Source organism: Euleptes europaea, chromosome 2, assembly GCF_029931775.1.
Source record: "Euleptes europaea isolate rEulEur1 chromosome 2, rEulEur1.hap1, whole genome shotgun sequence".
In the NCBI taxonomy this organism is placed as follows: Eukaryota; Metazoa; Chordata; class Lepidosauria; order Squamata; family Sphaerodactylidae; genus Euleptes; species Euleptes europaea.
In genome coordinates, this window is record NC_079313.1 from 43,031,392 (window position 1) to 43,047,271 (window position 15,880).

The 15,880-nt window shown below is 40.8% G+C and overlaps 1 protein-coding gene across 1 annotated transcript; it reads left to right on the plus strand.

The window, feature by feature from the left end:
* Positions 1-1,688: 1,688 nt before the first annotated feature.
* LRRC39 (leucine rich repeat containing 39) lies at positions 1,689-14,356 on the plus strand. Its single transcript, XM_056844734.1, has 7 exons — positions 1,689-1,876; positions 2,811-2,916; positions 3,435-3,591; positions 8,249-8,385; positions 10,985-11,130; positions 11,880-12,032; positions 14,194-14,356. The coding sequence occupies exons 1-7, from the start codon at positions 1,752-1,754 to the stop codon at positions 14,354-14,356; spliced, it is 987 nt and encodes a 328-aa protein (XP_056700712.1). The 5' UTR covers positions 1,689-1,751.
* Positions 14,357-15,880: the final 1,524 nt, after the last annotated feature.

Below are 15,880 nucleotides of genomic sequence, written 5' to 3' on the forward strand. Positions count from 1 at the left end.
TATTTTTTCAGTATGCGGTCACTGCAGCGAGGGTCTTATATGCAAGATATTGGAAAAACAAAGACACCATAATTAATGGAATGGATTACAAAAATGATGGAATTCGCTACTATGGCAAGACTAACTAATAAACTACAAGGAAAACAGAATGAAGAGCACCAACAGAAATGGCAACCGTTTTACTCTATGTATGGTTGATAGTTTTTCGTTTCAGACATGATTTTAATATTTTAATATTACCATGAAAAGTACCGATTGAGTTATAGTTAAGAAGAATAGTAAAAGATATGTAGTAGAGCCTGATGAGTATATGAAATAGTATATGAAGTAGTATAACTTGATGAGCTTTAGATAGTAGTTTATAAAATGTGTTATGCTGTAATCTAGAATTATTTATAAGAATGAAATACTTGATTTAAATGTAAAGTTTTGTTCCAAACTGTAGAAGGGTTACAAGGCATGCAAACCAGGTAATTTTACCCTTTATAATTCCTTCCTTTCCCCGTAATTTCCCCCTTTTAATTCTGTACCCTAAAAAACCAATAAAAATAAAAATAAAAAGAGTTGGCAGCAGGTGCATTATATTTTAGAGGGGAAATAGCTATTCTGTCCTAAATTCCTTTTTCATTTGGTATCGTCACCACCACAACTACAGTAATATTAAATATTTTTTCTTGAACCCACATAGTTTACTTTTTCTTTACTTGCTGACGCAGAACACAATTCTGAAAAAAGGCTAAGATTCCAAGTAGACGAATAACTCAGGGGGCTCTGTAGTCTGGCCATGGCAATACTTGTTATTATCAGCAAGAGTCACAGGTTAAAATTAGAACTCGGCTGGAGTTACATTTCACTCTTGTCATAGCCCATGTGTGAGTTGTTAATGGCTTCAGCAAAGTGGTCAAGATTCATGACCTCTCTCTGTTGCTGCACAGAAATCAACAAGCCATGGAAAAGCAGCTAATACATCCAACGATTTAGGTAAGCAGTTAATAAAATGCTTCTGTTAACATCCAGAGGTGAAAGTGTTGACAAAGGCATTTGTTGACACATGGAGGGAGCTTGCTGTTCTTTGTGGATAGTTCAGTTTATTTATTTACGCAGTCATTTGACCAGCAGATAAACATTGTTAAAATTGATCAATACAGAGCAAGGATTACAATTTTGATGCGCTAACCAGAGATCTTCGCACTTGAGTGGCAATGTAACAAAACTTTGCCACTGTGTAGGAAATGTTGGCATCTTTATCCTCAAGTAAATATTTAATAATAAAATCATTGGAATGTCTAAAAACTCTGGTCAACAAGGGCAAAATCAGCCTATTTCTGATATCCTGGTAAAATTCACAATACAATAAAATATGGGTAATTGTCTCAACATCAGAGTTACAGGGGCAATTCTTTGTGGCTAAAACTGGGAGTGCTTTCGTGAACTGTCTGTTTCGTAGTGTAATTGCATTTGTTAGAAAAGGAAAAGGTTTCTTTCTCCCCTGTAGCTCACTCTTTATGTTGCTTGAATGTAGAAGTCTGCATGTGAGACATCACTAGTTCCTGGAACCAGTTACTTTTTGGCTTGCCTCTCTTTTTCGCCGTGCCTGTTCCGACTGGAAGTCAGTTAAGTGAGTCTCAGAGATCTAAGACGACACTTCTAACGCTTTCATCAGGGTTTCCTCTCTGATACATGAAGCTCCTATATGCAAGAGGAATGCGAAAAAACCAAAACCTGACGCTGAATCAGAATGTTGAAGAGTCATGACCGAAACAGCAGCTTGCGTTGACTCATTTACGGCTGTTAAGGCACTTTGGGAAGTCAGAATCCAAAAAATAAATGAAGAAATCCGGAAGCAAAGAGAATTCAGACAGAGGGCTGCAGGGAGGTAGGTACTTATTAAGGTTTAAATGGCCTTAGGCATCCTTAGAATCTAATTTCTATTTCATGTTTATCCCATCTTTCTTCCCATGAGCTCAGGGTGGCATATACAGGGTTCATCCTTACCCTTTTATATTACAACAAACCTGTAAGGTAGATTAGGCTGAGAAATAATGTCACCCAGTAAGCATCACAGCTGAATGGGGATTTGAACTCAGATGTTGTCCTACGTTCTAGCCAATACAACATACCTGTTTCCTGAGTAATCCGTTTCAAAGCTCTGAGACCATTTTTTTTTACGTTTTTGGCTGCAAAGAGTACACTTGCAGCAGAATAAGGTAACAGAAAAGACTGCACCATTTCGGACAGCAGGTGGGAGGTCACTTTTTATAATGCTCCCTTGTATAATATCCACATTCCGCCCTCCCTGCAAGCAGAAAACTAGCACAGCAGGGAGCAAGTTGAGCTAGAACTTTTCTTGCAGGGATTTTTTGGTAGGAAATCTCTGACATCTCCAGTTAACGTCTCCCAGGCAGCATATAATAGTAAGGCCTTTTGAGCATGAAGACTCAGAGATCAGCAGCTGCTGCTGCAGCTCATCTGCACGATGAAGTAGCATAGTCCAGAACTCTGCCTCTTCATCCTTTTGCACAGGTCAGGCCTAAGTCAGCATGGCAAGGCTTTTAAATGACATTTCATTGGTGCAGATTGGAAGAGTGGTCTGGGGCCCTTTCCCTGGAAAGACACTGATCTGGAAGAGTGGTCTGGGGACCTTTTCCTGGAAAGACTTCCTGCCTACATAAGGGCAATGTTAATGCCCTCCATCACAGACTCTGTCCTTCACGTGTCCCAGATTTTGTTCTTTGGCACTGCTGCCTATGTATCTGGCTGAAGGTAATAAAGATGGGATATTACAACTTAATGATTTAATTTTTTTCTAGGCTGACGCTTGTTTGGGAAGAGAGGGTCAGCCTGACCAAGCTCAAAGAAAAAGTGATCACGGAAGATGGGAGGGTTCTATTAAAGATTGAACATGAAGAATGGAAGGTATCACAAATATGGGGGTTCTGCTAATGACCGTTATTTCATCTTTGGTATTTCACCTCATGGGTTATACTCCATGCTTTCTGAAGCAGTTGGGTTAAAGCAAAACTAATGAAGCTCCATTATTCATTTTTCTACTTTTTTAATGCAATGTAACCATCAAGGTGGCAATTTGAGCTTGAAGACCAGGGGTGGGGTGATGTTGTTTAATCCTGCTAAAAAAACACACACATATCCAGCTGCTTTCACTGTTGAAAGATGTGGGTAAGATATTGTCTTGCTTTGTGTGGGGGGGGGGGAGAGAAGAGAATCAGTCAACTACATGCCAATTTATGTTTATTCTCTTCATTTTACTTTGGTTGATTTTCTTATTTTGTGTTGGATTATTGTAGGGGTCTTTGAGTTCATGGCATAAGGAGGGAATCACTTCCCACTAGCTTTTGTGCACTAATTAAGAAACCACGCCTGGTTTGGCTTGCTCAATGACTTTTTAAATTTACCCTTTATCTTTGCAAATTTAGACACTACCTTCTTGCTTACTGAAACTGAAGCACCTCCAGGAATGGCAGCTTCACAGAACTGGTTTGGTAAAAATTCCTGAATTCGTCGGTCACTTTCAAAATCTCATTGTGTTAGATCTGTCTCGAAATTCCATTGTGGAGTTGCCTACACAGATTGGTGAGTTTGGATGTCTTTAGTTGTCTCTTGTGGCTTCATCTCTAAATCTAGTAGATCACGTTTTTTAAATTAAAAAAAAATCCCCCGATGAAGATTAAATGTGTTGTGTTTGTTGGTTTTTGAATTCCAGATGGGTAGCTATGTTAGGCCACGTCAGCAAAATAAAATAGGAGTCTGGCAGCACCTTAGATTAACAAAATTTATTCCAAGATAAGCTTTTGCGAGCCAGGGCTTATGGTGCCACTGTACACCGGTTTTATTTGGTTTTCTAATATTGGGCCCCTGTTGATCTTATCATTTCCAGTTCCTATTAATTGGCTGCTGCCCTCCCATTTTCTCAGATTAGGGGCAGACAACTAGGAGCACAGGGGCTCAGTATGATGTCCAGGAAATTCCTATCTGTTCTCACCATAATGGCAGCTTGCAAGGACTCCTCCCCTATTTACTTCAGTTGCTTTTTCCTGAACAAATAAGACCTAGGCAAAATGCTCGTAAATTCCCTTTCCCCCCACAGTATGAAGAAAGTCTGTCTGAATTCATTCCCCTGGCTTAATAGAAGAGCGCATAGGCTAGGGTTACCAAGGCTGGACATCTCCTGGGATTATAACTAGGGTAGCCAACATCCAGGTGGTGGCTGGACATCTCCTGGGATTAAAATTGATCTCCAGGTGACAGAGATCAGTTCACCTGGAGAAAATGTCCACTTTGGAAGGTGGACTATGGAATTATATCCCATTGAAGTCTCACCTCACCCTCCTCAGGCTCTACCCCCAAAATCTCCAGGTATTTCCCACCCCTGGAGCTGTAGCATAGGCTGTAGGCAGATTGTCCCTCCCAGGTTCAATTCTTGCACCTCCAGTTAAAAAATCTCAGGCAGCCAGCGTTGATAAGATCTTACTCTGCATGAGGCTCAGGAGAGTCGCTGCCGGGCAGAGCAGACCATAGCGAGTTTGATGGTCCAATAGTCTGACTAGTAAGGCAGCTTGATTTGTCCATATGCACATGCTGTTGCTGACTAACGCCCATGCAGAAGACAAGACACAAGGGACCAGGACAGACCAGCTGTGAAACATCAAGGGATAGAGCAACAGTGGTGGTGTAGGAAAAATCAGGGATCAATAATTCTTGCGCTCTGACCCTGACTCTCACCCTGCTAAGCCCTGCAGCGAGCCCAACCAACAAGATGTAAAAATAAGTTGTTTTTCACTGTCTTTTCTGACTTTGCAAACTGCCAACCTCTGCAGATGTTGCTTAACAATAGGCCAGGCCTGTCTTACTGGAAACACATGCTGATGTTGGGTCTGCTCTAACCATAAGACCCTTGTGGTCGGCATGAGATGTGTGGACTGGACGCCTAAACCCAATGCTCTTCTTCCCCGCTGCACAAACAGCCGTATCTATGTAAATTAATAAGGTGAGAATGGCCCAAAAAGTAGAGGGTAAAGTCCAAGCAGGCTCTGAAGACAGCAGAAGCTTGAGAAAATTCTTCTTGAGCAATAACGGGAGCAAAGCCTTTGAAGAGGAAGCAGAGGAGGGAGGTAGAATGGCTGCAGGGGAAGCACGAGGCTCAGAGCATTCCCAAAATACTAAAGAGCTTGCTACTAAGCAAGATATGTTGACCCTCTTGGCAGAGCAACAGAAAACTCTGAATTCCAAATTGGAATCTCTTATGGAGCCTATAACCTCCCAGTTTAATAAAGGAAAGTTTAACAGAAGATGCAGCTACAGCAATGGAGATGGCACTTACTCAACAGACTGCAACGTAATGAGGATTTGTTGAAAGCAAAAATTCAAGACCTTGAGGACAGAGCACACCAGAATAATCTGAGTTTTTGTGGATTTGTTAAAAAAGTCGAAGGCGCAGATGCATCTCTATTTATCTCTACTTGGCTAGCTAAAGTCCTGCTGCTGGAAGAAGGAATATTTCCAGTAATTGAAAGAGCCCACCAATTCGGTCCTTTACAAGACAGACATTGAAAATTTCCTTGAGATATCATAGCTTGCTTCCTGCATCATAGACTGAGGGAGAAAATTCTACGTGTAGCACAGAAAAGAAGCTTTTTGCCTTTTCAAGAAACCCAGATACAAGTCTTTCAGGGTATATCAGCAGAGACTTTGGGAAGGCGACAGCAGCTTAAACCAGTCACAGAAACTTTGTGTAAACACATCAGATACAAACGGGGCTACCAATTTAAACTGATAGTTAGACATAAAGGCTCCTTTCTCACAGCCACTAATGAATGAGCATGAAACTACTGGAAACCCTTAACATCGATCCCCTCCGAAACAGTGAAAAAAGAGCAACAAAGAGAATATTCAAACCTAGATATCAATGGAAGATGCTCAAGACCCCTTCTGAAAAACAAACTTACCGGTAGTACTTGAAATATAGCCTGGGTCTATAGCAACCCATACTGTTTTGCCAATTATACTTTTAGCTACATACTACAATGTGCTCTAGGTTCAGTTTGAAACACCTGTATAATATGGGTAATGGAAACTTCTGATAAGTATGGTATAATGTAGTAACTGTTAAATATGCAAGTTTTAAAGTTAAGTTATACATAAAGCGGTGGGGAGGGGGGCTATGTTGGTAATTCTTTTTCTTCCATTAAATACACCACTCCAGATAAGGGACCATTTGTAGTCTCTTGAGAAATAAATTATTTCCACATCTGGCTTTCTTTACCTCTAAGGAAGTGAGTTATCTCTTTCCCCCAATAAGATGTGTGTTAAAACGAGTACAAATCTTGTTTAAAGAAAAAGATGCAATGACATATGCACGTTCCCCAGCTAGAGATTACCATTGCAACCCTACTGGGAGTAATTACTACAAATGAAGTAAATATATGCCCTTAAAATCAAATGGCTAACACTAGGAAGTTTCTTACCCTTAACCGCAAAGGGCTTAAGAATCCTATAAAAAGAATAATTACAGATGTGTTGGTCAAAGAAAAACCCGATGTCTTGTTTTTACAAGAAACACACCTAAAACAAAACTTTTATCCTGTTCTGAAATCATCCTGGTTCCCCTTCCAATATGCAGCTGCAGGTAGCTCAAAATCAAGGGGGGTTGCAATCTTGATCTCCAGACATTTTAATTTTCAAGTTCAGGATGTTCTAATAGATAAACAGGGTAGATAGATTTTTGTGAAAGGTAAGCAAAATGACCACGATCTAACCTTATACTCCCTTTCCCAACTCAAAACACTATCTAAATTTGACTCCTTTAGGTCGTGTTTTCCAAATGCATTGATGTTCAAGCCACTTCAAAAGGCCTCATGCAATCAACTAGAGAATCAGTTCAACCTCGTAGAACACTGTAGCACTCCTGCTTGTTCTCTGTACCTTTCTTCTTGTGTTGTAAACCAGTGGTTCTCAACCTTTTGTATCTTACATCCCACCAGCCATTTTGTTAAAGAACTTGGGTCCCACCTTGATAAAAACAAAAGGCCCACTTTTTCTGAGAAGGCCATTGATATGCTTACAGGTATTGTTATTATATTTATAATTTATGGTAAATTTAAAGGACATTAACAACTGAAGCAGTATTGTTGGGAGTAAATTCTATTGCTGTGGCTTTAATGGATAATCCTTGGCAGGTAGGGCTGGCAGAAAGCTGCACATCAAAGACACTGACTAGTGGGCAGGGGGAACGAGGTTTTAGGAGAAACACTGATGACCATCATTAGTAGAAGCATAAAATGTTTACAGATAAGCCCTGGCAGGCAAGGTCAGCAGGTGATGGCAAATCACACTTGCAGGTTGACAAGGAATCTAAGGGAGAGCAAATTCTCACTGTTATGAAAAACCTAAATTCCGCCTAGACTACTTCTGTGTACCACTGGTGGTATGTGTTCTACTGGTTGAAAACCACTGCTGTAAACCCTCCCCATGATCTTGGTGCTAGCTTAGAGTTTGGTTTTCACTGCAGAAGGCGGATACTGCTTTAGGAAGTCCACATACGGGTTGCTGCGGTTGCCAGCTCCAGGTTGGGAAATTCCTGGAGATTTGGGAGAGGAGCCTGAGGAGGGCAGGATTTGGAGAGGGGAGGGACCTTAGCAGGGTATTATGCCATACAGTCCATCCTCCAAAGCAGTCATTTTCTCCAGGGAAACTGATCTCTAGTGTGGAGATCAACTGTAATTCTGGGAGATTGTCAGTAGATTGCTACTGAAGTACTAGTTTTGTATGTGCAACGCTATATTGCACAGTATTTCTGTTCCAACACTTGCCTCCTATTGTTCAACTAAAAAAAGGAAGGTTAAAGAGCCCTTTTGTGTTTCTGTTCTTGGGGAATGGAGTCAGTAAGCAGAGTCAACACTATTGGCTCCTCCACCTGTTACAAATTCATTGCTAACCAATAGGCCTAGGCGGTGATAAACAGCGCCCTCTAATATTAGCACTTTAGCAATTTAGCTTGTCTGGGTGAGAGGAAAATACATTAACAGTCATGGACCCAACTTAATTCCAGACTAGTGAAAAAGAATGGAAAGTCATCAAAATCTGTGTCCCAGCTTCCCTCCTCCCCCAGTTTTGTTCATGTCCTTGACATCTTCCCCACCAACCCACATTTGATTTAACACTATATTTATGGAAAAGGAAGCTTTTAACAGGTGATTATATCAAGGTTTTCTTTGATTTCTAACTTTTGCAGGTCAGTTGTCAAATCTCCAAGAGCTGAACCTCAGTTACAATAAAATTAAAACCATTCCTAAAGAGCTAAGCAATTGTGTCAGTTTAGAAAGACTGGAGCTGGCAGTCAACAGAGACATCTGTGAACTTCCCCACCAGGTTTGGAAAGACAATTTTGTTTGCTCAAGATGATAGAGGGCATACTCACAACTATGTTTTCAATACCACTGTAACAAGTGTTGAATCTATTCCTACATTCAAGGTTTAGTTCAGACTTGCAGGTCCTCTTCCCAAATCCGAGAGCTTCAGGAGGTCCCCACGTGGGCTTGCAGCCAGGCATGATTAACAGGGAAGAAGTGCCAGTTGTGAGTCTGGTCTCTGCTTGGGAGCTGTACAGGCACCTGCCACAATCTGCCTAAGTGCAGCAGTTCTCCTTCAGTATTGCAGAAGGGGCACATACAGCCCCTCATTTGCAACAGTTCTCACAAATGGTGCGGCCACAACAGCGCTGCTGCTCCTATTGAGAGTCCCACATATGCCACCACATGAACCAGCTCTTAGAACCACTTAACATATTACAACATGTCACTGGCTAAACAAATTAATTCAGTTAATGAAATCTGCATATATTTGCATATTAAATTACAGCTTTGAAGGAAAATCATATTAGGTAGACAAAGTACGGTTTTATAGGTACTCATATTAAGGATATTTAACTTTAAAAAACCCTGTTACCTAATTAATTAGAAGCACTGTCTCCATCCACTAAAAGATTTTAACCGACAGCTAACTGACTCAGTGCAATCCTAACTTTTCTAACTCACTGAATTCAGTGGATTTAGAAGGCTGTAACTATGTTAAGGATTGCACAGGAAATATTTCAGCTTTATAGTGGTGAAGCAGAGCAAATTCTTTCCTTTCTTCCCTCTATGCAGATCTCCCACAATAATAATCTGCGATGCCTTGCTTCAATTGTGTTTCTATTTTTCCTGCTTGGTAACATATGAAGCAGCTCTAACTAGCTTACTTTGGGTCTGTTTGCATATAGGCTTACCAAATTCATACATTCACCATTCATTTATTCAAGTAAGTCTTTATAGCACATAGGCTTTTAGACAAAATAACAATAATTAAAATACAAGAGAAAAGGAAAATTCAGCACTTAAGGGAAAGTAAATATTAAATACATATTTTAACATAGCAAATTAAAATTGCAATTAAAATAGCCAGAGAATCACAGGTTATTTAATTGGGCACCGAAATAAAGGCAGCAGCTTGAATTTTTAGTGCAGCAGAAATATATTTGACAACTGCCAGAGATATGTGATTTTCGTTTACAGACAGAAGATTGGGTGTGTGGTAATCTTCCAAACAGCTGGGGAAAGTTACGAGGGGAGTTATCAGACAAGCTCTTAAACTGTTATAGAATTTGCACGTAAAGAAAATACGTGTCAGGGTTTCAGGCACCTTTAAGACTGCAAGAACAAATCCTTTGATCACATGGTATGCTTACCAAATTCAAAGTAGGGCCTGGAGTTCTCCTGAAATGACAACTGATCTCTAGACTACAGAAATCAGTTCCCCTGGAGGAAATTTGTTTCAGAGGGTAGCCATGCTGGTCTGCAATAGAACAGCTAGATTTTAATCCAGTGGCACTTTAGAGATCAACAAAATTTTGGGGGTATAAGCTTTTGAGAGTAGGAATTCCAGGAGCTTAGACTCTCAAAAGCTTATACCCAAAAAATCTTGTTGATTTCCAGGGTCAAATCTACCTGGAGAAAATGCCAGCTTCAGAGAATACTGTGACATCACACCCCTGCTGAGCTTCCTCCCTTCCTCAAACTCTGCCCTCCCAGGCATCCGCCCCCCACAAATCTCCAGAAATTTCCCAAACTGCTGTGGGCAACTCTATTTACATATTATATTTCTTTGCAGAATTTTTGAGTCTTGTTTGTCCCTTACCTACTTAAATGCATTGAAATCTGAACAGGTGTTTCCATATTGCTGTGACATTGTTTTCTCCAGGGCTATGTGATCATGCCAGGGTAACAATTACATGGGTAATTGGTACCTGCTGTTGGAACAGGCCAGACTGGATTACTGAAGCAGAAGCACCTGGCAGATCACTCAGCCATGTGTTTCATAGACAATGATGGTGGACTTGTATTGCTGACTAGATAAAATACTAAAAGTGGCTCCACAAGAATGCAGCTGAACCACAATTATTAACATTCTAGAATAGTGCCATTGGCTTCTAAAAATATCGTCTAAAGAAAGTGGTTTGAGGAAGAGCTGGCAGCAGTCCTCAGCAAGGTTGGGTACCTAACTGGGGCCAGGGGATGTTTGAAGGGCCCACATGAAGCTGCCTTATACTGAATGAGACCATCAGTCCATCAAGGTCAGTATTGTCTGCTCAGACTGGCAGTGGCTCATGACTTTGATTTCAACTACTGCCTGGTAACTGGATAACCTAGGACCTTCTGCATGCAAAGCCGAGGTTCTTCCACTGATCCACAGCCCCTCCCCACTGAGCTGAGCCCTGGAAATAGTTATCTTTCAGCTTCCCTTCCTGCTTTTCCCCCAGTGCTCATAACACCAACGTTTATGTACATGGGGATGATTAAAGATAACAGAAATAACATGAATAGTGTACATATTTCTCCTTTCCCGGATCAGGGCATAAATGTCTTGCTTAGAATTCTCAGAAATTTAATCTGGCCGTCTTGGCTGACGGTTGTCACTTCCCTCTTTTCATCAGCTCAGCAACCTGAAAAGGCTTTATCACATAGATCTGAGTATGAACCAGTTTACCACCTTCCCATCAGTCATCCTGGATATGCCTAATCTAGAATGGTTAGACATGGGGAGCAACCAACTGAAAGAAATCCCTGGAAATATTGACAGGTAAATAAATATACATCTGGAATAAAATCCTGCCTCAATCATTTGGCTGTATTCAGGATTTCATATTAACAGTTAAGAGCCACTAAAATAAAATGTCTTGTTATGCAGAAATGCGCCTACATGATTGCACAATTGACCTCAAAGCAAAAGATGTTCCCTAAACTGTAACTGAAAGATCACCACAGCAGACATAATTGAATTTAATCCTTTAGCCCACTCCACTCATTTATGGACGGGGCTAACTGGTCTATAAAATGGCACCATTAACAGACCTAACAGGCTGCTTTAAAAGCAGATAATCTCATTGGGAGGAGAAGTATACTGGGTTGGATCCAGTAGAAAAGCTTACAGGACTTAGTGGAAGTAATATTTTCCATCCTTCTCCAGGTGGCTTGCTGTTTGTTCCAAAAATCCTCTCTGTCCCTCTACCACAGCAGGGGACATTGCAGGTATGGGGAAGAAATTGGGGAAGCCCAACTTTCCTCACAGAACGGTTGCAAGAATAAAAATGAGTGGTGGGAGAACTACACGTCTTTATAAAATATTGGCTCCAGTGCTCTGAGATCCCAGAAGTCTTTCCTTATCTTGCTGTTATAAAATCTCTAATTGGAGAACCAGAAAAACTGCTCACAGGATGCCCCACGTACTGACATTCTGTTGTGGAGATATAGAGATGACAAGAGAAGTTCAAGAAACGTACTTCAAAGTGTTTTTGTTCATATAATTAATAGAGCTCTTTTTCTTTTCAGAATGGAAAACCTACATACATTGTGGCTCCAACGGAATGAAATAACTAACGTGCCAGAAGCCATTTGCAACCTAACAAACCTAAGTACCCTTGTCCTCAGCAGTAACAAGCTTCAGGATATTCCTGTTTGCATGAAAGACATGACAAACCTGAGGTAAAAAAAAAAAAAAAAAAAAGCCACAACTGCCAGAATGTTCACAGTTATGGGCAGACGTACACAATCTGGCTGCGGCTTTTTGGGAATGAACATTTGTTTCCAAATGAATACCCCCTCAAGCTAATGAAAACCAGTGGGCTCACCAATTAACGCATCTGTCTCCTTGTTGACAGTGCAGTTTAGTGTTCAAGGCACAATCAAACGCCGAGGGGGACAAAATCAGGAGCTTTGAAAATGACAGCCTAATTTTCCAATCATCCAGATCAACTAATCTTACAGCAGAAGTATGCTGATAGATGTTTCTTTCCGCAGTGTTTCTATCAATCTTTGCTGACTTAGCGGCTGTGGAAAGAGGACTTCCTTGACTATTTAGGCAGTTGCTCCCACTAAGTTCCCTGTATGTCTGAGCTAGTCCTGTTCTCTTTGCGTATTTTTTCTGATGCTTTGCTAATCAGAGTATATTTTCCATGTTTCCCAGTGGTTGGCGAGTTCAAGTCTCCCTTTCTGTGTTACAATCCACAGTGTGCACATATTTATTTACAAGTCAAATGATTAGTACTAAACACTTACACTCAATTGGTTTGTGTGCATCTTGTGTGCACAGAATAGGCCCGAACTGGAGAGTTTTGGGTTCCCAAAGTAGTTCTGCCTGCTATACCCATCTGGCTGTCTTCCTGGGGTCCCAAGTGCCAGCATTTATGTGTTCACTGTTATGCTGCTGCCTGCCCTTCCTTCCTTAACTTGAGGTTCCAATGTATTTATTTATTGTTATTTACAATATTTATACCCCACCTTTCTGCCCTCATCAGGGCCAACAAGGTGGCTAACAGATAAAAAAAACATACATAATAAAATGCATCTTAAAAATCATTAAAATCAAACAAAAACAAACAAAAATAATTAAAACAATTAAAGCCAAACTAAAATACATAGACAAAACATAAAAAAAATTAAAACATAGGACAGGAAGGCTGGATCACTGAATAAACACCAGATGAAACCAAAGTCTTCACCTGCTAGCAGAAGACAATAATAGAAGGGGACAGGTGACTCTCTTTGGAGAGTTCCAGTGTTTTGGTACCACAACCAAGAAGGCCCTCTCCTAGGTTTCCACCCACCTAACCTCAGAAGATAGGGAAACCTGCAGCAGGGCCTCAGAAGATGAGCTTTGCGGCTGGATAGGTTTGTAAGGGAATATGTGGTCCTTGGTGTTTGCTGGACTCAAGCCATATAGGGTTTTAAAGGTCAACACCAGTACCTTGAATTGTTCCCAGAAATAGATTGGGAACCAGTGTAGACAGCCCAAGACTGTAGTGATATGCTCCCTACAACCTACTTCAGTCAACATCCTGGCTGCAGAATTCTGCACCAGTGGAGGTTTCTGAAGTATATAGCCTAGTTGCCTGGAGATTTGTACTCACTGCAGGGGAACTGCTATCAACTCTGGCTAAACCTGACTTCAATAGCCAGCTCAGAATACACTTGACTATTGCAAATGAATACAGTTGCATCAATAATTTAAATTATACAAACAGGGATATATTTGATACCCCGTACCAGATAAAGTATGAGCCCTGTGACGCAGAGGGGTAAGCTGCAGTACTGCAGTCCAAGCTCCGCTCACGACCTGAGTTCGATCCCAACAGAAGTTGGTTTCAGGTAGCCGGCTCAAGGTTGACTCAGCTTTCCATCCTTCCGAGGTCGGTAAAATGAGTACCCGGCTTGCTGGGGGTAAAGGGGAGATGACTGGGGAAGGCACTGGCAAACCACCCCGTAAACAAAGTCTGCCTAGTAAACGTCGGGATGTGACGTCACCCCATGGTCAGGAATGACCCGGTGCTTGCACAGGGGACCTTTACCTTTATCTTTTTTTACCAGATGAAGTCATCTGACACAAAGCCCCACGAAAACCACAGAAAGATCTTACAAGGAGGCACAAGTTTAGAAATAAATAAATATTAGAATGAACTGAAATAATAAATGCAGGATACAGTCCTGTTAAATGCTGAAGATTATGCAGTACAAACACAAGCACCACTGACTCGGACAGGACTTGTACCGCTAACAATTTCTCCTATCAAAAAGTTTGGCTTGAAATTGCTCTTTGTTTTTTAATCCAAAATCATTGTTTTAACATATTGTTCTCATAAATTACTAGATTTGTAAACTTCAGAGACAATCCACTGAAGCTGCAGATTACACTCCCTCCATGTGAGAATGAGGAAGAAGAGGAAGAACGAGAATTGTATGGAATTCAGTTCATGAACGCATATATTGAGGAATCACTCAGCGGAAAAGTTATTTTTGCATACTTAAAATGAACTCAATTCTTGGAGGAAAACATGCATTTCTCTTTTGAAGAAACACTTTTTACTAGCACCTCTGCATGTAGCTCCTTCTCTTTGGTCTAGGGAGGAAGAGTCTGCCAGCTTAGATTGTTGCTGCCTCTTTTCCAAATGCAGGAGTCCACTACATTTCCTTCCCAAAATGTCAAAAGCTGTTTTTGGAGGGGTAGGGCAGGTTGGGGAAACAACTACCGGTAACTGTGAAAGTATGCACAACTTTAATGCTTTTGTTTTCTTAGGAAATAACCTATCTAGCCCAAGCAGAGCTGTGCGAGGTGAAGGGGAACTCCCCCAAGCTGCAGCCTGTTGTAACCCCTTCCGCCAAGAGCAGTGTGGGGAAGTAAAGTGCGAGATCTGGAGTGGGATGTCAGTATAGGAGACAGGAGTGTTGCTCAGAGCCTAGAAACTAGCTGGCTCATGCCCTGTTGCTCTTTAAAGTGGTCTGAAACAAAGGAATTTTAGACTCCATAAGTGTTTGTCATTTGTAATGTTATCCAAGATAAGCAGTAAAGAAAAGCAACCACCAAAGAAATTCTGCCTTTTGCTACTTTCTATACAATTTCTGGAAGTTTCTACATGGAGGTTTTGCTCCAGTTTGGACACCAAACCAGACTGGGGTTTTTGGAGCATCGACAGTGTTGTTCGCCTAATCATCCACTTTCTATGTTTTCTTCTACTTTTCTGAAATCTTTCCCAAACCTGGTTGGTTATGATCTTTTTGTAAAGACTGCAGACAAAGTGTGTTTATATGCTATGTGGACAAGAAGGTGCACATTTTTGCCGGTCCCACCCACACTGACATCATTTTTCCTTCTGAGCTGCCCCCCACACAGCCACCATTCCCCACCACCTGAAGGATTTTTTGGGCTTCTAAAAAAAAAATCAAAAAAAAAATCAGCAATGGTCATATTGCTACAGAAGAAATTCCAGCGCATGGCTTGTGACTGTACTGGACACCGAAAGCAGCCAAAACAACTTGGGGTTGCAGTTCTGAAGAACAGTCTTTGCTGGCGGAACAAAGGCATTTTATAGGCTTAGACAAAATGCTTTAATTGAACACAAATGGTTGAATGTGTTCAAATGCAGTTTTTAAAAAGGGAGTAAAACAACTCTTACAACACATACAAACTAACACATTAGCTGAGACTGTAAATAAGATGTTGCATGTAAAATTAAAATTATGTGGATTCTTCCATTTCAAACTTGTCTTTCAGAAAACACAGGAAACAATATAATAACTGATAATAATAGCTGCCATCAATAACTGATAATAATTCCTGCCAATCTGATTTTTACTACTACTAGAAGGTAACTATCATACTTTTTCAAAGTTCAGGAACAATGAAGAGCACTCATATCCACTCTGATCAAAATGTTATGGTATTCTCTCACTGTGGGAGGAATGCTTTGGTGTTTTGTTCTTCTGGTTTGGAGGAGACTGTAGAAGCCAATATTGATTTGGTAAGCTCAATACAGGATGTTGTCAAATCTAAAAAAAAA